The 21,686-nt window shown below is 42.0% G+C and overlaps 1 protein-coding gene across 2 annotated transcripts; it reads left to right on the top strand.

Annotated features, from left to right (window-relative positions):
- Nucleotides 1-506: 506 nt before the first annotated feature.
- On the top strand, nt 507-17,823 carry plekhn1 (pleckstrin homology domain containing, family N member 1). 2 transcript variants are annotated; one of them, XM_084070215.1, is made up of 17 exons: nt 507-706; nt 3,003-3,093; nt 3,582-3,608; nt 3,885-4,046; nt 5,304-5,384; nt 6,051-6,141; nt 8,054-8,187; nt 8,871-9,020; nt 10,172-10,252; nt 10,493-10,568; nt 10,872-11,017; nt 11,486-11,632; nt 12,658-12,900; nt 13,626-13,796; nt 14,441-14,692; nt 15,557-15,617; nt 16,968-17,823. In XM_084070215.1, exons 1-17 carry the CDS (start codon nt 630-632, stop codon nt 17,150-17,152), a joined length of 2,175 nt encoding a protein of 724 aa, XP_083926341.1. In that variant the 5' UTR covers nt 507-629; the 3' UTR covers nt 17,153-17,823. The 2 variants fall into 2 exon arrangements, with proteins under 2 accessions (XP_083926341.1, XP_083926342.1); XM_084070216.1 differs by lacking the exon at nt 3,582-3,608.
- The last annotated feature ends 3,863 nt before the right edge of the window (nt 17,824-21,686 follow it).

Raw genomic sequence — 21,686 nt, 5'->3', positions numbered from 1 at the left:
GACTCCTATACCTGCTACAGGCATTTCATGTTCAGGCAGGCCAGTGGAAGCCCCCCTCCCTCCCTACCCCTGATTGACACACACCATCAATTCTCAATTTCATAGTGACTGACCTGTCTTTAACTTGATGGCCCACAATCGGCTCCATTTGGCCCCAGAAGGTGTTAAACAGCACACTTCACCCAGACCCCTGTCTTTGTTGTTGGGATTGATTTAACAGGAAAATCCCACAGTAGGTGTGAACTCCTCTGGGTAATCACCATTCACCACACACACACACACACACACACACACACACACACACACACACACACACACACACACACACACACACACACACACACACACACACACACACACACACACACACACACACACACACACACACACACACACACACACACACACACACACAATACCCAAACTCCACCCCCTCTTGACACTCTCACCGGTCTATCAGTAGTCCTCACCCTGCCCACTTCTCTCTCAGTACTTGTCTGACTTCAGTGAGTGAGGAGCACAACGCACTGCTTGGATTACACACACACTCACACAGCTTCACAGGGGGAACACAGTCAGCTTGTTGGGAACAGGAGGAGCGCACAGCCCCTCACACAGCACACAGCAACATGGGGAGCAGCATGTCATGTGTCCCCCAGCACAACTTCAGATTCTCCACTGGCAAGAGCTTCATACGCCGGAACAGGTAAGGGCAAAACAGCCTGTCTGCCAGGCATTCCCCCCTCTCACCTCCACTGTTGTACATGTGTGTCATTATGTGTGTTGAAGATGAAGGACAATGTCATGCCCTCGGCTGCGGTGTGTTATTTTAGAACGTGTGTTTGAGCTGGAAGGAATTCTTGGCATTTCTAAGGGTTTGAGATGGTGGGGTTAACCAGAGGTTGTGAAGTTTATGGGGTCCCATGGTCAGGATCATAGTCATACACAGGATAGTCCCCTAGCCGTGTCCGCGTTGCCGTCTGTCTGCCCAACGGTGTCAGACTGTCAGTGATCCAGTTACAATTTGCCATCCTGTCTCTGTCTGTGAAGTTGATCTGCCACCTGTCAGTGAATTTGGTTTCCCTCCAAAATCAGGACCTGACCCTGTTGGGTTATCCCACTCTACTTATGGGCCATCATAGTTAATAACTTACAAGATCACATTTATGATACATACTGCATGTGTAGTAATAGTAGTGTAGTAGCTTTAACAACATGTAATTAAAGTCTTCAGACATGAGTACACAGAGTGTTAATTTAACTCTGAGAGTGTACACATTTAGAACCACATGGATCCACCTTCATTGATAAACTTGTGTTTTGTCTTTGGCTATCTGGAGGGCCCATGGTGCGTGTCTGGGCATGTTGCCCATGGCCACCTCTGCACATTGGTCACCACAGCTGGTTCTAATTAGCCACTGCAGCACCACTATACCATATACCAGTGGTTCCCAAATGTTTTAGCTCAAGACCCAAAAGAGAAATTAGAAGTTTGCAGATCTACAAGCTCACAATGTGGCGCAAAGTAACGCGCTGTGAGCTTGTAGATCTGCTATTTTCACTACTTCTTGAACCTTTATTTTATTTATTTATGGACATTTAGATGTTTTCATTTTATTTATGAAATACTTCAGAAAGATGTTGGAATTGTTTTTAATTGATGAAAAGCTGTGTTTTTTTAATAATATATATATATATATATTTTATGTAGGAAACAGAAACAAATATATATTTACTAGCGACCCATAAAAATGTGTCCGCGACCCAAAGATGGGTCCCGACCCACTGTTTAGGAAACAGTGTACTATGATGTGTCATTGTGTCCACAATCTGGTTCTGTCTCCATTACCTCTGCCAAGAACCGTTTGAGTTTGAATAAAAACAGAGATGGTCGAAAGTAGACCCAACCGTTGGGCTTCAGAAGTCTCAGTTTTAGCCTGAACAGTGATACACTTTCCCAGGTGAATAGGCTGTTCAATTTCAACAATAAGCCCAGTGTTCCTGGTTCCTCTATGCCCTGCTCTCTTCTTGTATTTAGTAAATTAGGCCAGGCTCAGGTATTCCCGACGGAGCCAAGTAGTGAGTGTGAATGCCAATGCAATGACTTGGAGAATGTTAGGTGTGCAGAGGAGAGAGTACCTGTCTATTATCCACATTCCTCTTTCAGTTTGCAACCGTGGATTGCATCAGCAAAAATAATTATCATATTTTCCCTTTGATCCATAACTAGAAGAAACAATGGTCATGGGTGGAATTATATGACATGTAAAACACTATCTCTGATGTCAGACATGAACCTCGGGATTAGATGGACCCCGATTCCCAGCAGCATAAACAAAAGCCTCCCTTGTTATCCTAAGGACGACAACGTGCACATGAGCAGATAAGCGGATAAACTCAGTTGAAACTGTAAAAGCAGACTCCCAGGCCTTATCATTGCAACGGAAGAGCTTCCTTATAAATGTGACACTAATGATAACAGATGAGGGTCACACGAGACAAGGGGGACATTGAATGCTGATTTCCCTATGCATTGCCTCCTTATCTAAAACATAGACATAGACCTGATTGTTCAGCTCATTTAAATGGCTAGTATTGAAGACACAAGGACAAAGGGGGGCCACTGGTCAATTTATGCGACACGAGACACAAACCATGATTCAAGCTAGAGCCATTATGTTGTCAAGAAAACTGAGCAACAATTCAAGCTTTAGAGCGGAACTTGCGCAAGCGAGTCCACATGTCAAGGTTTAAAATGCAAAACAATGCAGAAGCGACGTTATGTTTAGGTCACATCCCTATTTGACAAAGCAGAGAACACAAGGACGCTCTCCTTAAGAGGAATATGCTTCCTCTTACTTGTCCCTTGTTTACATTTGCAGTCGGGATGTTAAATATCCAGCAAACACAAAATCTATGGTAAACATGGGTAAACGAGTTGTAACACATGGAATTCTCTCCCTCCCTCCCTCTCTCTCCCTCTTTCTCTCTGCCCCGAGCAGCAGTCGTCTGTTTCGCAAGAAGAATCCACAAGAAGGACATCAGAAGTCCAACAGCATCATTAATATTCTGTGCACTGTCACCCCCTTTAAGGTAAGGACATATGGTATAAACAATAACATGAAACTGGTAGGGCTGACACGACCATGACATTTTAGTTGACGATTGCCATGTGAATGATGACTCGTATCAATAATCAAAATAAACAATGAACTATGGCCACAACAGACCATATTCTTAATCATTTGATACTTTCAACATTTTTCCAAAAAATGCAAAAATCTACAGGGCAGGCGTAGATATGCAATTTATGCTATTTCTGAAAATATTATTCAATTTCCTTTCCTTTCATATAGTTGTTTTAGACAGATGGAATAATTATGATTGGCTAAAAATAATTGCAATCGGGCCATTATGTAATAATTGTGACAGGCCTAATCATAAGCATATCACAAATGTCTAACCCACAGCCAGCCATAGGGCCCACTAATTACTGGTTGGTTGTTGAACTATTGCAGCACATTGGCTCGATTAAAAAAAAGGGGGAAAAAACAGAAAATCTTCTTTTGCTCTTTTTCCAGCAGTCAGAAGTTACAAGAAACAGTCTGGTAACTAGCTGGTTGGTTGTGTTTGAATAAACTAATTTGGTTCTGCACAGTATAACATGCAAGAAAGAGTTTGCTGCACTAATGTAGGATACTAGTCGCAGGATAACTGCATGAAGGGACAATTTTATGACAGGCAGCTACCACTGGTTGTATGCCAAGCTGTGTGTAATAATGGTTAATCCTTTCTCTGGCCTACTACTTTGACACCATATCTAATTGTTTTTTCCAGTGTTTTGTCTAATCTGTATTTATGTAATTTCATGTGATTGTTTGCAGGAAATGTCCCCAAAAGATATGCAGACAATAGAGAACACAAAATGGGATCCTCCATTCCCCTATGATCCGGCCAGTGGCTGGAAGAAAAGCAGCATCAATGTTAAAAACTATGGCAGGATGGTTCACAGCTCCAAAGTTCGCTTCCGTTTCCTCCACTGCCAGGTGAGGAGGAAGTACACACACACACACACACACACACACACACACACACACACACACACACACACACACACACACACACACACACACACAAAACAACAAACTGTATATGTCATCCCAAATTCTGCGGTAAATGAGGTCTTAAACAATGACCAAGCCTACAATGAAACCTAACGTTAGTCATGTCAGCGAGCCCTATGAGAGTTAAAACAAGCCAAACAGGTGGGAAGAACAGGATGTTGCTCTGCAGCCATCGAACACATCAAACCTCTCAGCTGGCATTGACGTGGTGGTTATGATTAATCATATAGAGGCCTCACAGAGCACACCGCATGGTTCTGTTTGGGCATGCAAAACACTTGGTTGACACGGTTGTGAAACATCTCAAGAGATGTCCTCGGGGCAGATGGAGTCTCTCTGATCCCAGGAGCTGGACACAGTTGTTTTCGTGGGAATCGCTATTTGTCAAGAGTTGTGACACAGCCATTCTGTCAAAATAACGCTGGGAAAAGATGGATTGACTGAGGGAATCGCGTGGTGTTCAATGAGGTCATACAAGCCAAAGAACACTTTGTGGTACAGCAAACGCTCCCTCAAAGGAAATGATGCTGTATTTCCCAAGTTTTTCTTTCATAAAAGAAGTCATACGTGAACGCAGAGAAGAGTTTGGCTGTCACAGGGAAGGAAGTGATTATAAATCATCCTTCATGGTCCCTGAAATCCCTGCATTCCTTGTATATATAGCAGACCACTTCCTCCAGCAGAGATCCATGACTCAGTGTGTCAAAGCTGACAGTACAATATTATAAGGGTAATCTAGGACGTGACATTTGAAGTAGATGATCAGAATTGTTGAACAGGGGAGGGTCCAGAGTAGTGATTTAAAGGCTGATTAGTCTGCGTTATCGGCACAGGTTATTGGGATAACCTGATTATAAATTATCTTTGTAGGGTTCTCTCTCCTGAACAACCTGAACATTTTGAATTATTTTCTGTTTACTAAAGAGCTGGAGAGGGGATGAACTGAACAAACACTCTATATAAATGATTACTATGAGAATATTGAGCTTTAACGTTTTAACAAAAACATATCACTTACATGCCATTTAAAAGAAAATATGGAGTTATCCATATGGAGTTTAAGGATCATAGTTTTCTTGAGGTATACTTATCTTCTAGCATGTGTAGGCTTGGCCCTTATCTACATTGTCCCACGTGTCCTTGCATTATCTCTTACACTCCCCTCTCTCATCTCTGCAGGATGTGCATGACTGCTACCTGGACCTTTTCCAGACACACCTTCATTTTGTCTCCAACAACACAACAGGACTCACATATCAGGTGGGTCTTTGAAAGCCAGGCAATGCTAAGAAGAACAACAACAATAACAGAATAATAATATGCTTTAATTACTTAGCACTTATCTAAATGTAGAGTTTACAAAGTGCTATCCAGCAAGGCTGCAACAAGATGAAATAGAGAAGCAGCTCAAAGTCTTTATTGCATTAATGCACTGTAATATGTCATGTTCCTGTAGGCCAAAATCCCATAGATTCAATACATGCTCTTACAACACGTGTTCCCCTGCCAACCGGCTATGTGTTGGTAAACACAGAGTGTATGATTTAATATCTATACCTGTCTCGTAAAGTGTGAGCAGTCATTAATCACTGTTTCACTGTCTGCTGTGTGTTAGACTCCATGTCATAAGGAGACGACTGAGCACTCGTCTGCAGTATTAGTCAGTACGTAGATGACGACAAATATACCACAACCATCAATCTGTTATCCGCTTAGTAAGCTGACCTCGGCTTCACACTAATTTAATGTTTGCCATAATTTAACACATTTCATGTAATTACTAATTAGTCAGCTAACACTCGCTTATTGTTGCAGTGACTTGTAGTTGTAGTAGATGAGAGAGAATGTTAACTTTCTATACAAGCATGCAAGCATGCAAGTTTATGGCATTTCTCTGATTAAATGTTTTTGTGGTTTTATTCGTAGGGAACACTTCCATTGAAAGAGCTTAACATCTGCAACCTGCAACAGAACTGCAACCACAGCCAGCCCCAGGAATTTGCCTTCCAGATCAATGGTAAGTTTGGATTTGTTTCATTTAGTTGGCATTCTGCCCTGACATGCTGCAGTCATCAGCTTTATTAACGGTTATTAGGGGTGTTGTTTCTAGTCAGATCAATCATTTGGAAGCGGAACCGGCTCTTCCAGAAGGATGTTTACAATTCACCAGTCAACTTCAAAACGCAACATGATCAAAGTGGAGGTCTCACCCTCCACTTTGTCATTTGTCACCATGAAACTTTCACACTTCCAGACTACTTTCAATGACATTAGTGGTCCGGCTATGTTTGTCATTGTCATTATTCATAGATTTGAGTACAAGAGATTGCATGCTATTTCCAAACCATGGCATTTCCTATGTTGCCACATTCCAGCGAATGAAAGGTGCCACGACCCTTCTTCCCCTCCACTCAGCTCCAGAACTAACTAGATCTGTGCCCTCGCCACCCGCGGTCAGAAGGCCAAGCCGGCCTTGAAGGCCCCCCTTGTTAGACGACAGGTGTGCCTAAACCAGCCCAGCTGTCGAGTGCAGCCTTGTCACTACTTATAACGTATGGCACATTCCAAAAGTCACTCTGCTTAATGTCCGGTAGTAATGCTACTTGGCGTTTGATCTCTGACTGGGCGAAGACATTTTTAATTATCAACTTGACTTCTTTTAAATTAGAGTAGAAAAATATTTAAATAACAGAGACATGCTGCTAGAGTCGGCTGAGGGACACTACTCTGGCTGGGGAACATTATATTCAGTCAATTCTGTTAAGCACAAAAAGTTGCTCAATCAGAAAAACAAACATGTAGTCAGTTCCAGTCAGGCTGAGCATTAGGTGTCTTTATTTGTATTTCTTTATCATTATTGTGTTATTGAAATTTAATAGGTCCCTGCTGTCAAAATGTTGACTCTCTTTGGTGTTACTCAAGTGCAACTGACCTGACATTAGTTACTGGAACGCATTTATTCATTTTAGGTATTTCCTTTCAAATGTTTTCCTAGTTCAGTGAGTGCCTTTATTTACATAAAGGGTGGGAGTACTGGAACAAAACACATGTAGCAGTAGCATATGATGAAATTCTGAGTCAAGTATGAGATCTACTGCAGAGATATCTCCTCAAAGACGCTTGTATGTCCCTCATGCAGGGCAGAAAATATGAATCAGTTTTACTGTAAATACGCAGCATGTAATGACGTACAATGATAAAGCATTTCCTCCCACGCTCCATGAGAGCTTCTGCGTATTAAAAAAATAGCCTCAATTAATGTCTACTGTAACAAGCAGAAAGAAGACCAACATATTTCCCCTCTGAGACTTTCATTCCAATCTTGTGAATCTTCATATCACTGTCCTTGCCTGCCATGTGGGAGAAAATGCCCTTTTCAAGGGAGTGCCGTCATCAAGGTCAATTTTAAGGATGGAATGAATAGAGTCAACAAATGAAACTTGTGTGGCTGCTTATTAGAGGAGCAGTCAGCAGACTATGGTTCCTGGCAAGGACAAAGCCATGGGGCCAGAATGAAAGCCACTATCTCTGCTGTTTATCTCTGGTATGTGTGGAACTGATAGAAGGGAGATTCCGGCTCTATTCACCCCAGGTCCTGTGCATTCCTCCTGGGTAAGCAGTTTATGGGAGGAACTGTCTGCTTTAATTTTCCACAGTCCACAGTGACAGCCCATCACTGGTGGTCTGGGGAAATAAGTTATACAGGTGGAAATAAGTCTGTTCAACATGGCATCAAACAATTCTGGAGGAAGTATTGCCTAACGAAACATAACATGACATAACCATAGAAGCTACACATTATGTGAAACCACGTGAACGTCAAGAATGACTCACCGCAGTGTGTCACCACAAAGCTTACGGAGAAAGATTTCTGCCCAAGCACTGGTGACCCCTTTCCAGTTTGACCCTGTGACCTTTGACCCCTGCAGGTGTCAGCCTTAACCCCATCATTGTGTACTGCGCCAACCAAGAAGAGATGGATCTATGGTTTGGGCTTCTCAAAGAAAACATTGAGGCCAACGGCGGAACTGCCATCGCACCTGAAAACTACACCAGAGTCAAGGTATTTTGAATGTGCTCTTTGTCCACTGGTGCGACATATATTTCGGACACGGTTTTCACAGTGCTTCACAAGAACACTCAAGTTTACGTATGTAACAACAGTAACTGTTCCAAACAAGTTTGCAACTGTGTCTTAATCCGACTGGTATATTAGCATGGGAAGGGCTGTGGCCTTAGCCAGAGGTAGTGAAACCTCAACAGAGCGTGTATATGGGCCGGTGGTGAGTCAAGTAGGGCACTGGTGTCTCTCCCTTAGATACAAGGGAGCGGTCTTGACTGCACCGGACCAAGCCTCACACCCACAGGTGTGCAGGAAATGGATGACGACATCCATTACAAACTAGGTGAAATACATTAACGGATCAACAAAGAGCAAGATAATTGATGACACATTTTCTGCCTTTCTGTCAGTTTTATTAGCTCGTTGATTTACAAGCCAGGGCAGTAGTCCAACAATAATAGCCAGATCAACATGTTTAAAGCTACTGACAGGCATGAAGGTGTAGTGATTAGTATTCTCTGGACCATCATGTGCCCCAGATTTAATTGTAATAAAGTGCAGAGGGACACATTTCTATATTAATTTACTTCTTGCAGCATTCCTTGTCTCGATACACTGTAATTCCTGTAAATCGTATGATTATTTCTAATGTCGCTCATTGAAAGGTTTCCCATTGTGTTCAGCTAAACCAGGAGGGGTCTCGTGAGGGCAGAGATGAGCTGAGGAACTCCATCAACAGAGAGCCCATCTATGAATGGGAGGGTTCGCAGCGAGACAGCCTGGGGGCAATCTCCTACGTCACGAAAGTCCGACTGCAACACCTGCCCTGCCAGGTATAATAGATAACACTGTGTGTCTGTGTGTGCATGCGTGACGTGCCATTAGCTGTCACACTACTAAAAGACATCATGTCTTGATTGTTTAGGGAAATGTACAGTGAACAGCTAGGAGCTAGCATGACACCACCCTGTTTGCAAATTGTGGGGATTTCAGTCGGTGCACAAGTGACTAATACATAATACATCATTCTTAAAGTTACGCAACATGCGGTACAGTACAGCTGATGTGATGTACAGTAAGGAATGAGTGGAATAACACTGGGGGAACTTCAGAATTCACACAGTTCCAGATACGTTTGACTCAATTCTTCCCAAATCCTACAGAAGAGCAAATAATTAGCGCTGACTCGGCTTTACGCGAAGTCCAATAAAAACCGTGATCGTGACACAGCCTGTCAGGGCAGCTCCAATTCATTCTCTGTGGGAAAATAGCGGCAGCCCCATTGAAGTGTGTGAGATTTAGGGCATGGGTGTGTGAGAGGCATTTGCTCGACTCACGCAGCGACTCGACTCACCTCACAGCTGGAATGTCAGCTGTCTGTCAGAGGACTCGCCCACAGCCAAGGAAGAAGAAACACACACTCCTAGCCTGCCATGCCTTTAAATACCCAACTACTACTTTGACTCGAGATCAAAATGGGATTTAAAGGACCAACCAGTGATACAAATTTAAACGAATGGGCAGCAACCAGCAAAAAATAAAATGGCAGTGGAGACATGTTTTTATTCTATAGATGATTCATTTTGATAGATAGATGATAGATGGACTAAACATAGTCAGACTACAGCTGAATTATTTTCAAACTGTACTTGCTGTATTTTGGGCCACTACGCTGTATTTTGGGCCACTAACGGTGTTTGTTTACATCAGTAATGTTTGTAAACATTGGAGTGACAGACCTATATATTGTTTATGATGGGGTAGGAAAGTTTCCAAAAGGCATATTTTCCAACAACCAATCAAACTCTTAAAGTGTATGTGAATGTAACCCTCATTAATTTTTATTGTATTTTTATGTTGACTTTGTGGAACAGGCTTCTGCACACAGGGAATTAACCAGTAGAATTATTTGCACATTCTGCAACCATAATGCAACCATAAACAAGTGCATGAAGTTAACTTGCAGGAATGTTTCTGTCAACAGGAGCAGAGTGACAGGCTGTTGGTGATGTATCCTTCCTCACTGATCATCCTATCGGAGGAGAACAATGGACTCTTTTACAAGGTACCACTGATCTCAGAGTTATGTCAAGTGGACAGCACATGTATTCAGCATTTGGATAACCTTTTGTGACCAAAATCTCTGCTTCTTTAACCAGACTTTCACCTCAACTTCTTATAATCCATACACAGACACACACCCCTTTTTTCAAACTAAACTAAAGTCACAGTTGAAGCTGCCTACCGTACCTGTAATTCATGTTTGCACCATGAGAGTTGTGTTTAACACTGTACGTTATTACAGGGGAAACTTCCGCTCAACATGATAACTGTGACCACACCCTGCCAAGATGTCAAGCCCAACACCTTTATGATTGAAGGTAAATTGACCGTAGTGTAAATACAGTGCAATGAAAGATTGTAGAGAATTAGCCTTCTGACTGTACACGTTACGTGTGGATTTTAATGAATGTTCACTCTTACGCATGTCATCGCCTAATTATCCTTTTTCATGAATCAACCAACGTCATACAGTGACAATGAATGAATGGGCTAGTTTTATCCCCATTGAATGACATTCTCCCTGTAGCACATTCCAGTGAGCAACTGAACCAAATGACCGGCTTTGTCTCCCCCTCTCACGACCCCATCCATCCACTCACTCACTCTCTCTCTCTACCCAGGGAAGCTAATCAACCCCATAGTGGTGTCCTGTCTGGATAAGACCGAGTTCTGTGACTGGATCCAGCATTTCAAAGCCGCTGATGTGCCCGTTCTCAGTCCCCCGCCCCCTGTCTATGACATCATCTACACCCCGACCAGGAAAGAGGTGAGAGCCCTGCCCCTCCCAAACACAATAGAACCATTCACATCTACTGATCATTAAAGATCCAATAAAATCTAGCACACACATACTGCAGTTCGCAGACCTGCAGGTACGGTCGATAGGGCTGCAGGAAAAAGAGATAAGGCAGATAAAAAGTGCAGCCCTACCTCTTTTGTAAATTAACACATAGAGAATGGATGTCAACATTTTGGTACAATTAAGAATTATATAAGGGCGCACACCTAAAGAGGTGCAGATTGTGCATAACATGAACCATCGCAATACAGGACAAGTAGCACACTCGTTTAACATGTTGACTTACTTATGGCTCATAAAGAAGTCACAGGGCCCAGTGCATCTTATGTTTCTATCTTGGGGTATGTGTTTATGACCATGACGTTAGGTGTTAATGTATTAGGTTTAATGGCATGTGTATGTAAGGTGTTAATTATTGTGTTCTATCCACTCTAGCCTCCACAATTTGACAGATGGAGTGGCAACAGCCAGGGACTAAGTGACTCCCTAAGGTTGAGCCAGAGCGGACGTGGGTCTCACAACCTTCAATTCCCCAGACAGGAGGACAACCCTCTCTCCCCAGGATACACTGAACCCCTGTGTGTAAGTGCACACTTTACTGTCTTCTATTGCAAAGCACTGGTGAAAACATTGTCATGCTAAAATCATGTATTTGACTTAATTACCGGAAGTGACTACACGTTGACCATTGTCCATGGCACAGTTGCCACAGTTTGGTTAGGCTTTGGATGTCTGCATCACCTAAAAACCACTGCTTGTTTGTTTTGGTGGAGCTGAGCAGCAAGTTAATTATTAACCGAGGTCTAAAGACCACAGTGCTCCCGTTACCACTACAAAGGCAGCGTTGCTGATCCTCAGGTCCTCCAATAAAAAAACAAAATCAAAACAAAGACGGTAATTCTTCTTTGACCCATGAAGATAACTTTGATCTTGGAAAATGAGACGTCTTTACATGCTGGTTCTGGGGTCAAAAGAAGTTAGCTTGTTAGCTATAAAATCTAAGAGTCTATTTAAATTGCCTTGCACTATCAAGGCTTTGACAAAACTCCCTGTGAGAGGAACGATACTAGCCAACTTTCTTGCCAATTACCTTTAAGTGGTGGAAAAGGCTCTGTGTTGTGTGTGGGCTGCTGACTTGAACCTCCCCACTCCCAATTAAGCTGATAGGGAATGTCTGCCCTTGCACAGCTCACAGATAACTTCAGCTTGACTTTGCCTTTCACACAACCCAAGGGTATAGCTATAGAAAACGAAATCCTGAAGACACACCAAATATGACATTGTCGCTGTTGGGTGTAAACTTGGGTGTAAACATGTCCAAAACCGTTAATATTCAGGGAATAAAAAAAAGGAAAGCCTGTATGTAGCCTGAGTTATGTGATTTAGTGATAAGTTCTAATACTTGGTTGCATATTTGTAAAACCCACAGACAGATATAATGTCTGACCAATAGCATTGATTCATGGGAGTTACGAGGTTTCCACCTGACAGTGACGATATGTTTGTTTGAACAGTACGCGATGCTTAAACATACCGATGCCCCCCTGGTTGTGATACCACGACTCAAACTCTAACCTTTGACTCTTGTGTGTTTCTTGTCACTAAAGTACACTTCCAGCCGGCCCTCATCCGCTGAGACCGCCCGGCTGGGCAGCAGGAGCAACAGTGTGTCATCCCACACCAGGCCTGAGCGTGACCTTCGACCTTTGTCGCTTCGCTACTCCTCTCCTCAGCGCAACTCCTACGTCCAGTCCACAGAGAGCCCAGCAATGTCTCAGCTCTACAGCATGCCCTATTCGGCTCTGCATCGTGCCAGCCCCCAGGGTCTGGAGAAGGCCCCCCTTGTGAAGGTACTTGAGCCTGTCTTCCAAGTTCATAACTGTATATTCCCCTGGAGACTGTTGTCTCACTTTAAAGTGTCATGTGTGCACCAACTGAAATAGACGGATAGACTAAGCACGAGGCTGAGTGTAGGCCGTGTCGCATTGGGGGTAAATAAATAATGGCTACAGTAGCAGTTGTCCATAATTAAGGCTGACGGATCCCTTTTCAAATAGGTAAAGTGTGACCCCAAAGTAGTGCCATAAAGTGATTTTGTTTAACCTTCATCACTTGGGCCCATGAGAGGCTACACAGAAGGCTTTTACTACAGTAGTATATGTGCTAGGATAACAATATAATAGTAGTAGTTGGTAGAAGTGTCCTGTAAATCCATATGGGCTGGGCTTCCTTGGAAGCATGACACTTAAATAAAGAAAAATCAATCAATCAATCAGTAGCAGAAAACACAATGCATGACACACACATAGTGGACAACAAAGTTGTCAAGATAGCGCTGTTGTAGATCATGTCTGAGACTCTTCCAATCCCTCCGCTTGGTAACCGGACCCTAAATCCCATTGCTAAGTGTGGCTTACATGATTAGCTTCTGCTAGCCTTTGGAGCGTGAGAGAGAGCGAGAGAGAGAGAGAGAAAGAAAGAAAGAAAGAAAGGGAAAATAGTCAGTTGGCTTTCACCGCTGATAATTGGGAGCTTGCCACTAACCCCTCGATCTGTTCAAATCCTCTGTGAACAGTCTAACAGCTGGAGCTACCCCCAGACATCTCTGAACTACCCACTGAATACACCCCAGCGCCACTCGGATATGTGCGCCCCTCGCCAGCCCCTGTCACCCCTGTACGACGAGCCCTGCACCCCCGACATCTATGCCCTGGAGGAGGAGAGCGAGAGCCCAGTCAGGCCAGTGGTAAGTGGGTCACCGATACTGGATCCATAGGCTCGGTTTACATCCACACAGCCTGCCTGGTGTCAGCTAATACACACACATACAGTACAGACACACGCACGCACGCACACACACAGACGTGGTTGAGAAAAGTAGCATCTCAAGTAGTCAACATGGTGAGGCTGAGCCACCAGTGATTAATTGATCACAAACTATGCATAATTAAGTGCCAAGAGAAGTGTGAGAATAGCTACTCTAAATCATCTCCCTTTCAGAAGCAATAATCAAAGCCACACATACAGTTCTGCAGATTAGTAAATACTTCCTAAGTCAAAATTGCATTAAAGTTATTTATACACCGGGATCATGCTGAAGAAGCGATCCAACGTTGGTGAATATTTCACATCAAACTATTCATATAGTTGATGTCTCATCATACAGGTTGATACTTTTATTTACGATGAATAATCAACCTCGTTCCAACTAAAAATTGTTCACTGCGTAATATTCAGCTGACAATTTGTCTCCCATTCATTTAATACACTTGCTTGAAAAACCAAAGCTATATTCAGTTTTAACATCCTGCATTTGACTGATGAAAAAGTTAAAATTGATAGTTGAAATACCTTCGATGTGATTATAATTGAGCCTCTGTGCCCCATCAGAACAACTGGCATGGGTCACATCTGCAGCACCATCTCCAACACCAGCAGCCAAGCCCCCAGCTGCTGCCCGCCTCATTCAAGCTCCACAGCCCTCCCATGGGCCGGCGCTGTAGAAGGAGCCTGGTATTGACCAACTCACAGGGTCAGGCTCTTGGCCTGGAGATGGAGACTCATCAAAGCCAAGCAGAGCAGAGAGCAGAGGCCGTGTCCAGACTGAAGATGCTGCCTCAACCCAATCTATTGCTAGAACAGGTGAGAAATGCACCGACGAAATGCACTTTATCTGCAAAAAAAAAAAGAAGAGTGGTGAATTTGTAGGCAGGCTACAAGTCTTTTGCAATGGAAGCCAGCGACACAAAACTACAAACTGATGCCCCACACTTGGGGGGCTTGGTGGGCATGATGTGCTAGATAAAAAACTTGAGCTGGCTTCAACTTTTTTCAGCACTCCAATGACGCGGTAAAGCGCCATCAGTCATGTTTTTGTTCGACCAGTTACACTCCCGTCTCTCTGCCCACAGTTCCTGCTCCAATCCATAAAGGAAAAAAACTCTTTCATAATGTTAACCAGTTCTCTGTGCTATTTAACCCTACTGTTTTATTTATGCAGTGTTGTTAATGCAACAATTGAACTGCGATTCAACTGTAATATAACTGGCCACGCATAGTCGCGTTGTATCTGTTGTCTCCGCTATTGTGAACACAGCAAGAGAGTGGAAAAATAGACCCTATTCACACTCAAGATTGTACGGTGTATGTAAGGTCCTGTGGTCAGCCAATGGATTATAGTTATGTATATCCAATGTGTCCATCATCAGATACAGTAGTTAAGCAGTCCTTAAGAAGAACACCCTTACACTCATAAGTTGTGTCAATTAATCACCCAAAAGGGTTTAAAAAAATGCAATGCCAATTTCCCAGGACACTCTTGTTTCTGGAATGCGGAATTATATAACCACAACTGTGGTGTGCTGTACGTTATACTTATGCATATACTTGCGCTACTGGTGATATTTGAACAGGTGCATAAGATGAAACAGATATTTGTGTGAAGTTAAGCGTGTTTGTTATATTAGACCATGGGAAGTAACGTTTTGTTCTCTCATCTTTTCACAGAGGCTCATTCCATCGTGCAATGTGATGAACACATCTCAGACATCATATGGTTACTCACCAGGTAAGAATTGCTGGCATGTGAAAATAAACGTTAACACAGTGAAACATTCATTCCGTGTGTGTGTGTGTGTGTGTGTGTGTGTGTGTGTGTGTGTGTGTGTGTGTGTGTGTGTGTGTGTGTGTGTGTGTGTGTGTGTGTGTGTGTGTGTGTGTGTGTGTGTGTGTGTGTGTGTGTGTGTGTGTGTGTGTGTGTGTGTGTGTGTGTGTGTGTGTGTGTGTGTGCGTGCGTGCGCGTGTGTATGTGTATGTGTGTGCGTGGCTGCGCGCACGTGCATGTATGTGTGGGTGGCTGTGGACTAACGTATGCTCTAGTAGTCTTTGTGGAAAGTATGTTCCTAAATAAATTATGACACAAAGGCATTTTCAAAGAGAAGAGTGATATTTGATTTAGTTGGGCTCATAATCTCAGAGTTTTAGTTTCCTGGGTGGACCCAAATCAAATTTGTATATCAATTTGCTCACTATTTTCAACCAAGGCTTTAGTACTGTGGTATCACATTTCCTCTCAAGTGCATGGTATGAAAGTCAACACTGGTAGCCACCTACCTAAATACTATCAAGGACACAGACAATTACTCCCACTCCACCCAATGTTAAATTAAGTACAGGCAACACACTGACTGGACTGATGGAGCTCTTGGATCTGTCAGCAGGCAGATCTGCCTGATCTACTCTGTCATACAATGGTGTGCCATGCCGAAAATAGCTGATCTACAAGCTTGCATCGCGACGCATTGTGAGCTTGCAGGTCGGCAATATTCGGTGCGGCACTGTCATATATATACTGTACAAGTATAAATCAGTCTTCCAAGGGTGCAGAAATGAAAGTGTAGGAAATGAAATGTGCGGATGTGCCAATGAAATGGAGCTTAGGGACAGCTTTAAATGCCATGTGTGCAGGTGTCCCATGTAGGGGGGAAGCCCAGTGTAAGGGAACACTGTTCCAGACAGGATTACTACTACCCTGTGATTGACAGCACACAACTGGACGACTCCCACTCCCATATCTATACGTTCTTTTTTTAAATCTCGTATGAAAACGCAGACAGATTTTATTCATTTATTTATTTATTTTCTGAGGGCTGCGGATTTAACCATCCCACAGATTTAACTGATATCTTGCATGTTTCTGTGCCTCTAGCAGAAGAATGTTGAGAACAATTGTTGGTAGCGTCATGTAGGCCCACTACCGGTTTAACCATGAGATTATATGTTATGACAAGGCTGATCACACTTTAAGTGACTTTGGACTTTGCCCAAGTTTCTTTTCTTTTTCTATTACAATCAGGGCATGGTATGTGAGCCATAGTTTGAAACTGAACGCTTCTGAATCTTCTTGTCGCCTACCCAGATCACCACTCGTACCTCGAACCCACAGAGCCAGATGACCAGGAAATGGACTATGACAACATTTGGGAGTATGACTGTAATACCGGGATGATTCAGCCCATGTCTGGAATTTCGCCACACCGGACAGGATTAGACTTCGGGGCCAGAGGCCTTGGTGCCATGACAACACAGCAGAGATGGTCATAAAACCGAACAATAGACCTAGCACTTGTCTGGACGTGTGCAAACAGTCAGATCCCTATCAGAGGGATAATAAAAACTGTCTCACTCCTGCAACATACATACTGTATGTTCCACAAATCCCATGAGAATCCCACTGAGTTTGTTAGATATTGTGTAGTCAAGCAGAAGAATGCACAATGTGGCCAAGAGGAAAAACAAAGTGCAACTGACCTGCACTATGAATAAGCGATAATAGATCACCATTCACCACTGCCTGTTTTATATGTAGCATGAAAAACAACTGTAAAGTGTACATAATGTACCTGAGTGCTGGAAAATGGTATTTTTGTAATATAGCGCTGTATATTTGCACTGCATATGCAGTGCTAGTGCTTGAAAGGTTACATTTTTGTATTATTATTTATAAACAATGTCACACATCCCGTCCTTATGTTAATATGTTAATTGAAGTTGTATAAAGCATTCCACCAAGGCTCGTTGTAATAGAGCATGTACATTTTTGTAAATCATTTTATTTTGTAAAAAAGAAACAATGCAAATAGATGTGGCTGGAATGAACCCCCTGCAAAGTGCTAATTCTACAGAAACTGTAAAAGCATTATTGATTTTGTGTGGCTTGTTCTTTGATGTGTTTATTTATATTTGGAAATAAAATTGAAAAATACTAATAATAATTAGCTCATTTTGTATTGTTTCTATGATAATCAGATCAGGAATGTTAAAAAACATATTGATGATGGGAATTTGCCAGATATCCTCAGCAGCATATGTGTTATTAATTAAGAAATAGAGGAATTATGAGATTTATATAAATATTAATTTATATTAAATATTAAATTTGCACATTGAAAATGATCAGCCCATTATATCTTGAAATAAATTAAAATCTGGTGTTACCAGGGAATGTTCTTAGCACTACTATGCCATCTGGTGGTGATAAATGTATATGAGAACTTATTTTATTACTCAGACAAGTGAGGAGAGAATAATTAGATTAAATTAAATTAATCAGAGGAAGAATGTGCAAATTACTATTTATTAGGCTCTACCAAGTACTTGATATGGGACATTTGATATCAAGTAAGATATTCAAAACACAGTGGCTTGAGAACAGCAGAGTTATTTTTACAGTATTTTATCCTGTATCGCCCTCTAGTGTTCCTGAGGTATTACAGTCAAGTCTAAAGTGTAATTCATATCTTTACATGACTCTTTCGACGAGTATCATTCAATAAAGATGACATATTCTTAACCACTTGAACCCTAGCATTCCTGGGGAAACATTCAACGAAAACAGCAAATTCCACATTTTGGTGGCATAGCAGTAGGACGAATTTAACCCCATGTTTGTGCCGAATCTGGCTTGAACGAGATCAGTGGAGCTCCCTCTGGTGTTGTGCCTGTGTGTGTCCCTGATCCCTTGAGTATCTTGAAGACCAGGCCAAATGCAAGTTGCTGTACTCTGTCCTCTACCCTGATCCATCCCACCCTAGCATAATGAGCAGGGGTTAGGTGAGTTCTAGGTCTGACGCCAAGTAGTAAGCTGACCAGTTTGTTTTGAGAGGTCTGAAGCTTTGTTTTGAATGCCTTTGTGGTGCTAGAGTACCATGAGGTGCATGGTTTACTAAATATAAACGGTTTAAGTGGTAAACTGAATGTTAAAATGTTTTGATATGAGTTGATATGAATAAAACAAGAGACACAGCCCAGGAGAAGGATTTACTGTATACAAAATGGCAAACATCCAACACTCACAGAAAAAACTACGAAAAATACTGATCTAATTAATCAATTATGAAAATAAAATATTTTCCATAAAGTATAAAACTGACACTGGCACAGATCCCCAATCTCTTTCACATATTTCACATGTATGTTTCAAAATATTCAAAGATTGGCTAGAACACAATCAGAAATATATTTTGGGCCATGGAAATATATTTTCATAGATCATGTTTGTATGTATCATGTTGACAACAAAGCGCTTCCTTGTTTTTAAAGTGCTTTTTGGATATTGTGCTGCTTCATAGCACTATTAAACTTTACTTTATTTGTTTATTTGAGAGGGACAACATATATTAACAGTGCATTCCAATTCAGTACAATGAAGTACAGTTAGGAAGCAGCGTAAATATATAGGCAAGAATGCAAATTTACATCCTCAGTCCCTGACATACAACATTAAAGTACTGCAGAACATATTACAATATAGTAAGACCAAGGATTACAAAACAGGGATACAAAACGTACAAAAAAAAAAAAAGTATAATAAAGTGCAAAGTATACCTTTTTAAGATTCTTCTGCATTTGAGATGGTTCCTTTATTCAGATTTTTTCATTATTTTGATTTAGGGTTAGGGGATTGGTAGCCCTCACCCCAGGTTTTTGTGCAAATCTGTATTCTAAATAAATTGCCCGCAATAAATATGTTTAGTACTGTACATATAGGCGTGCCCAAAGTGTATGTCATTGGCTGTTTGTATATTGTTATATTCAAAATATTCATTATATTTTGTATTCAATGATCTGAAATGAAGTTTCTGCTGTAATCAAATTAATTGTACCTTTGTACATATTTGTAGTTAAATTGTTGCAATGACATTGTTATGTCATGACTCATGACACTGAATTAAAAGAAACTTACTGAATTATTTATAGGATATCACATAAGACATACCATTCCTACTGCAGCTCTGCGTAGCATCTCTTCAAATCTCTTTCACTACATACTTGAACCTGCTTTAAAATGGTAAATGGTCTGCATTTCTATAGCACTTTTATCCAAAGCGCTTTCCAATGTGCTTCACATTCGCCCATTCACACCCTTTATCCAAAGTGCTTTACAATGTGCATTACATTCACGGTTCTCCCCTGCACACACCGGCAGCCATGCAAGGTACAGTAGCAACCTGCTCATCAGTAAGGATGGGTTCAGTGTCTCAAGAGGGCAGAAACAAAGCCATGAGGATCAGGGGATTGAACCGGAAACCTTCTTGTTCTCAGCCATTCTACCTCCTGAGTCACTGCGTCTTTTAGTAAAAAACATATCCTATATTAAAATTGGGGGGCGGACGGTGGACGTCACAAGAGGACCTGCGAGGCGCACCGTTGGTCGATCTGCACAAAACTTGGCACCAACACTGGTCAGAGGTCTGCCATCAGAATGGTCACACCAGGGGCCCCCGGGGGCCCCAGGAACACTGTTGCTCCAATCCGTACCAAAGTTGACACAACACTGTTGAGGGATCTGCCATAACAATACTCACACCAGGGCCCACGTATGGCCCCCAAGGGCCAAGTTATGGCCCCCGGTGGCCACAGGCAGTGTTGCTCCAATCTACACCAAACTTGACACAAACACTGTTCAGGGGTCTGCCATGAAAATAGTCACACCAGGGGCCACGCCAGGGTCCACCAGGGACCACAGGCACACCGGTGCTCCAATCCTCACCAAACATGGCGCAAATGTTGTTCAGGGATCTTCCATGACAAATAGTCACACCAAAAAAATCCTAACTTGCACACATATGGGGTGCTACAGCAGTGTCTAACATTTCAAATGGCCACAACTCGGTGACCATTGCTTTGTGCAATATGGGACTGGATTTGAAGGCCCCGTAGCGGCCTGAAAATCTAGTTATATAGCCCCTAGCTTTGATATAATGATATATCACAGCCTCAAGTCTATTATTATTTTATAGCATGGCTACCCACAATAGCAGCAAGATTCACCCATCATTCTAACCAACAATCCATAACCTAGCGTAGCCGTGGATTATCACCAAAATACAATGGAGAACTTCAATGCATTTCAATTAAACCGTGTTATAAGTAAGCATATACATTATATATTTCTCTTACTTCTACAAAAATGCATCTCCTGTTAAGTTGTTTGGTCATTTAAACACTTCAAATTCCATATGGATTCCTTCATACACCAATACAACAATTAATTATTTCTCAACACCAACAAGAAGCCCATCCAGTAAAACTTCAATTTAAATGGAACACGTAAGTTCTTTCACACTCCCATTCCCATTAAATAGGTAAATGCAACTTTTAATAGCAGAAATATATGTTATAATGCAAATATATAGTCCAAACATTTCACTGCATGTCAAACCTCTGACCTGACAGTGTCTTCCCTGGTGGACAAAGACAACTCAATGTGTTGACAGCTCTCCAGAGAGATCACTGGCATACTGGCAGAGGTGGGATACTATTATTAATGAAGATTGACAGAGCAGGTGTCAGATATTCAGTCATTATGTGATGATGCCTTCTCGCCAGATGCCTCCTTCCTGACGTACTTGCGTAGGTAACGGATGGCAGACAGAGCACTTATATTTGCCAGCAGAACTGTATATAGAAGAAAAAAACATTTTGTTATCAAACATTTGTAGCAAAAAATGATTAGCTTTACATCTGAACATTTCCCTTGATACTCCCAATTAATCATTTCATTTGGATTTTTAGATGTATTCACAGATACTTAAGACTGACAATATTAGAATGTATGAAAAGGATATATGCAAGC

The sequence above is a fragment of the Gymnoscopelus microlampas genome (assembly GCF_963454915.1).
Source record: "Gymnoscopelus microlampas genome assembly, chromosome: 10".
Taxonomy (NCBI): Eukaryota; Metazoa; Chordata; class Actinopteri; order Myctophiformes; family Myctophidae; genus Gymnoscopelus; species Gymnoscopelus microlampas.
Note: the sequence above shows the minus strand (reverse complement) of the source record. Positions and strands in the feature narration are given on the sequence as shown.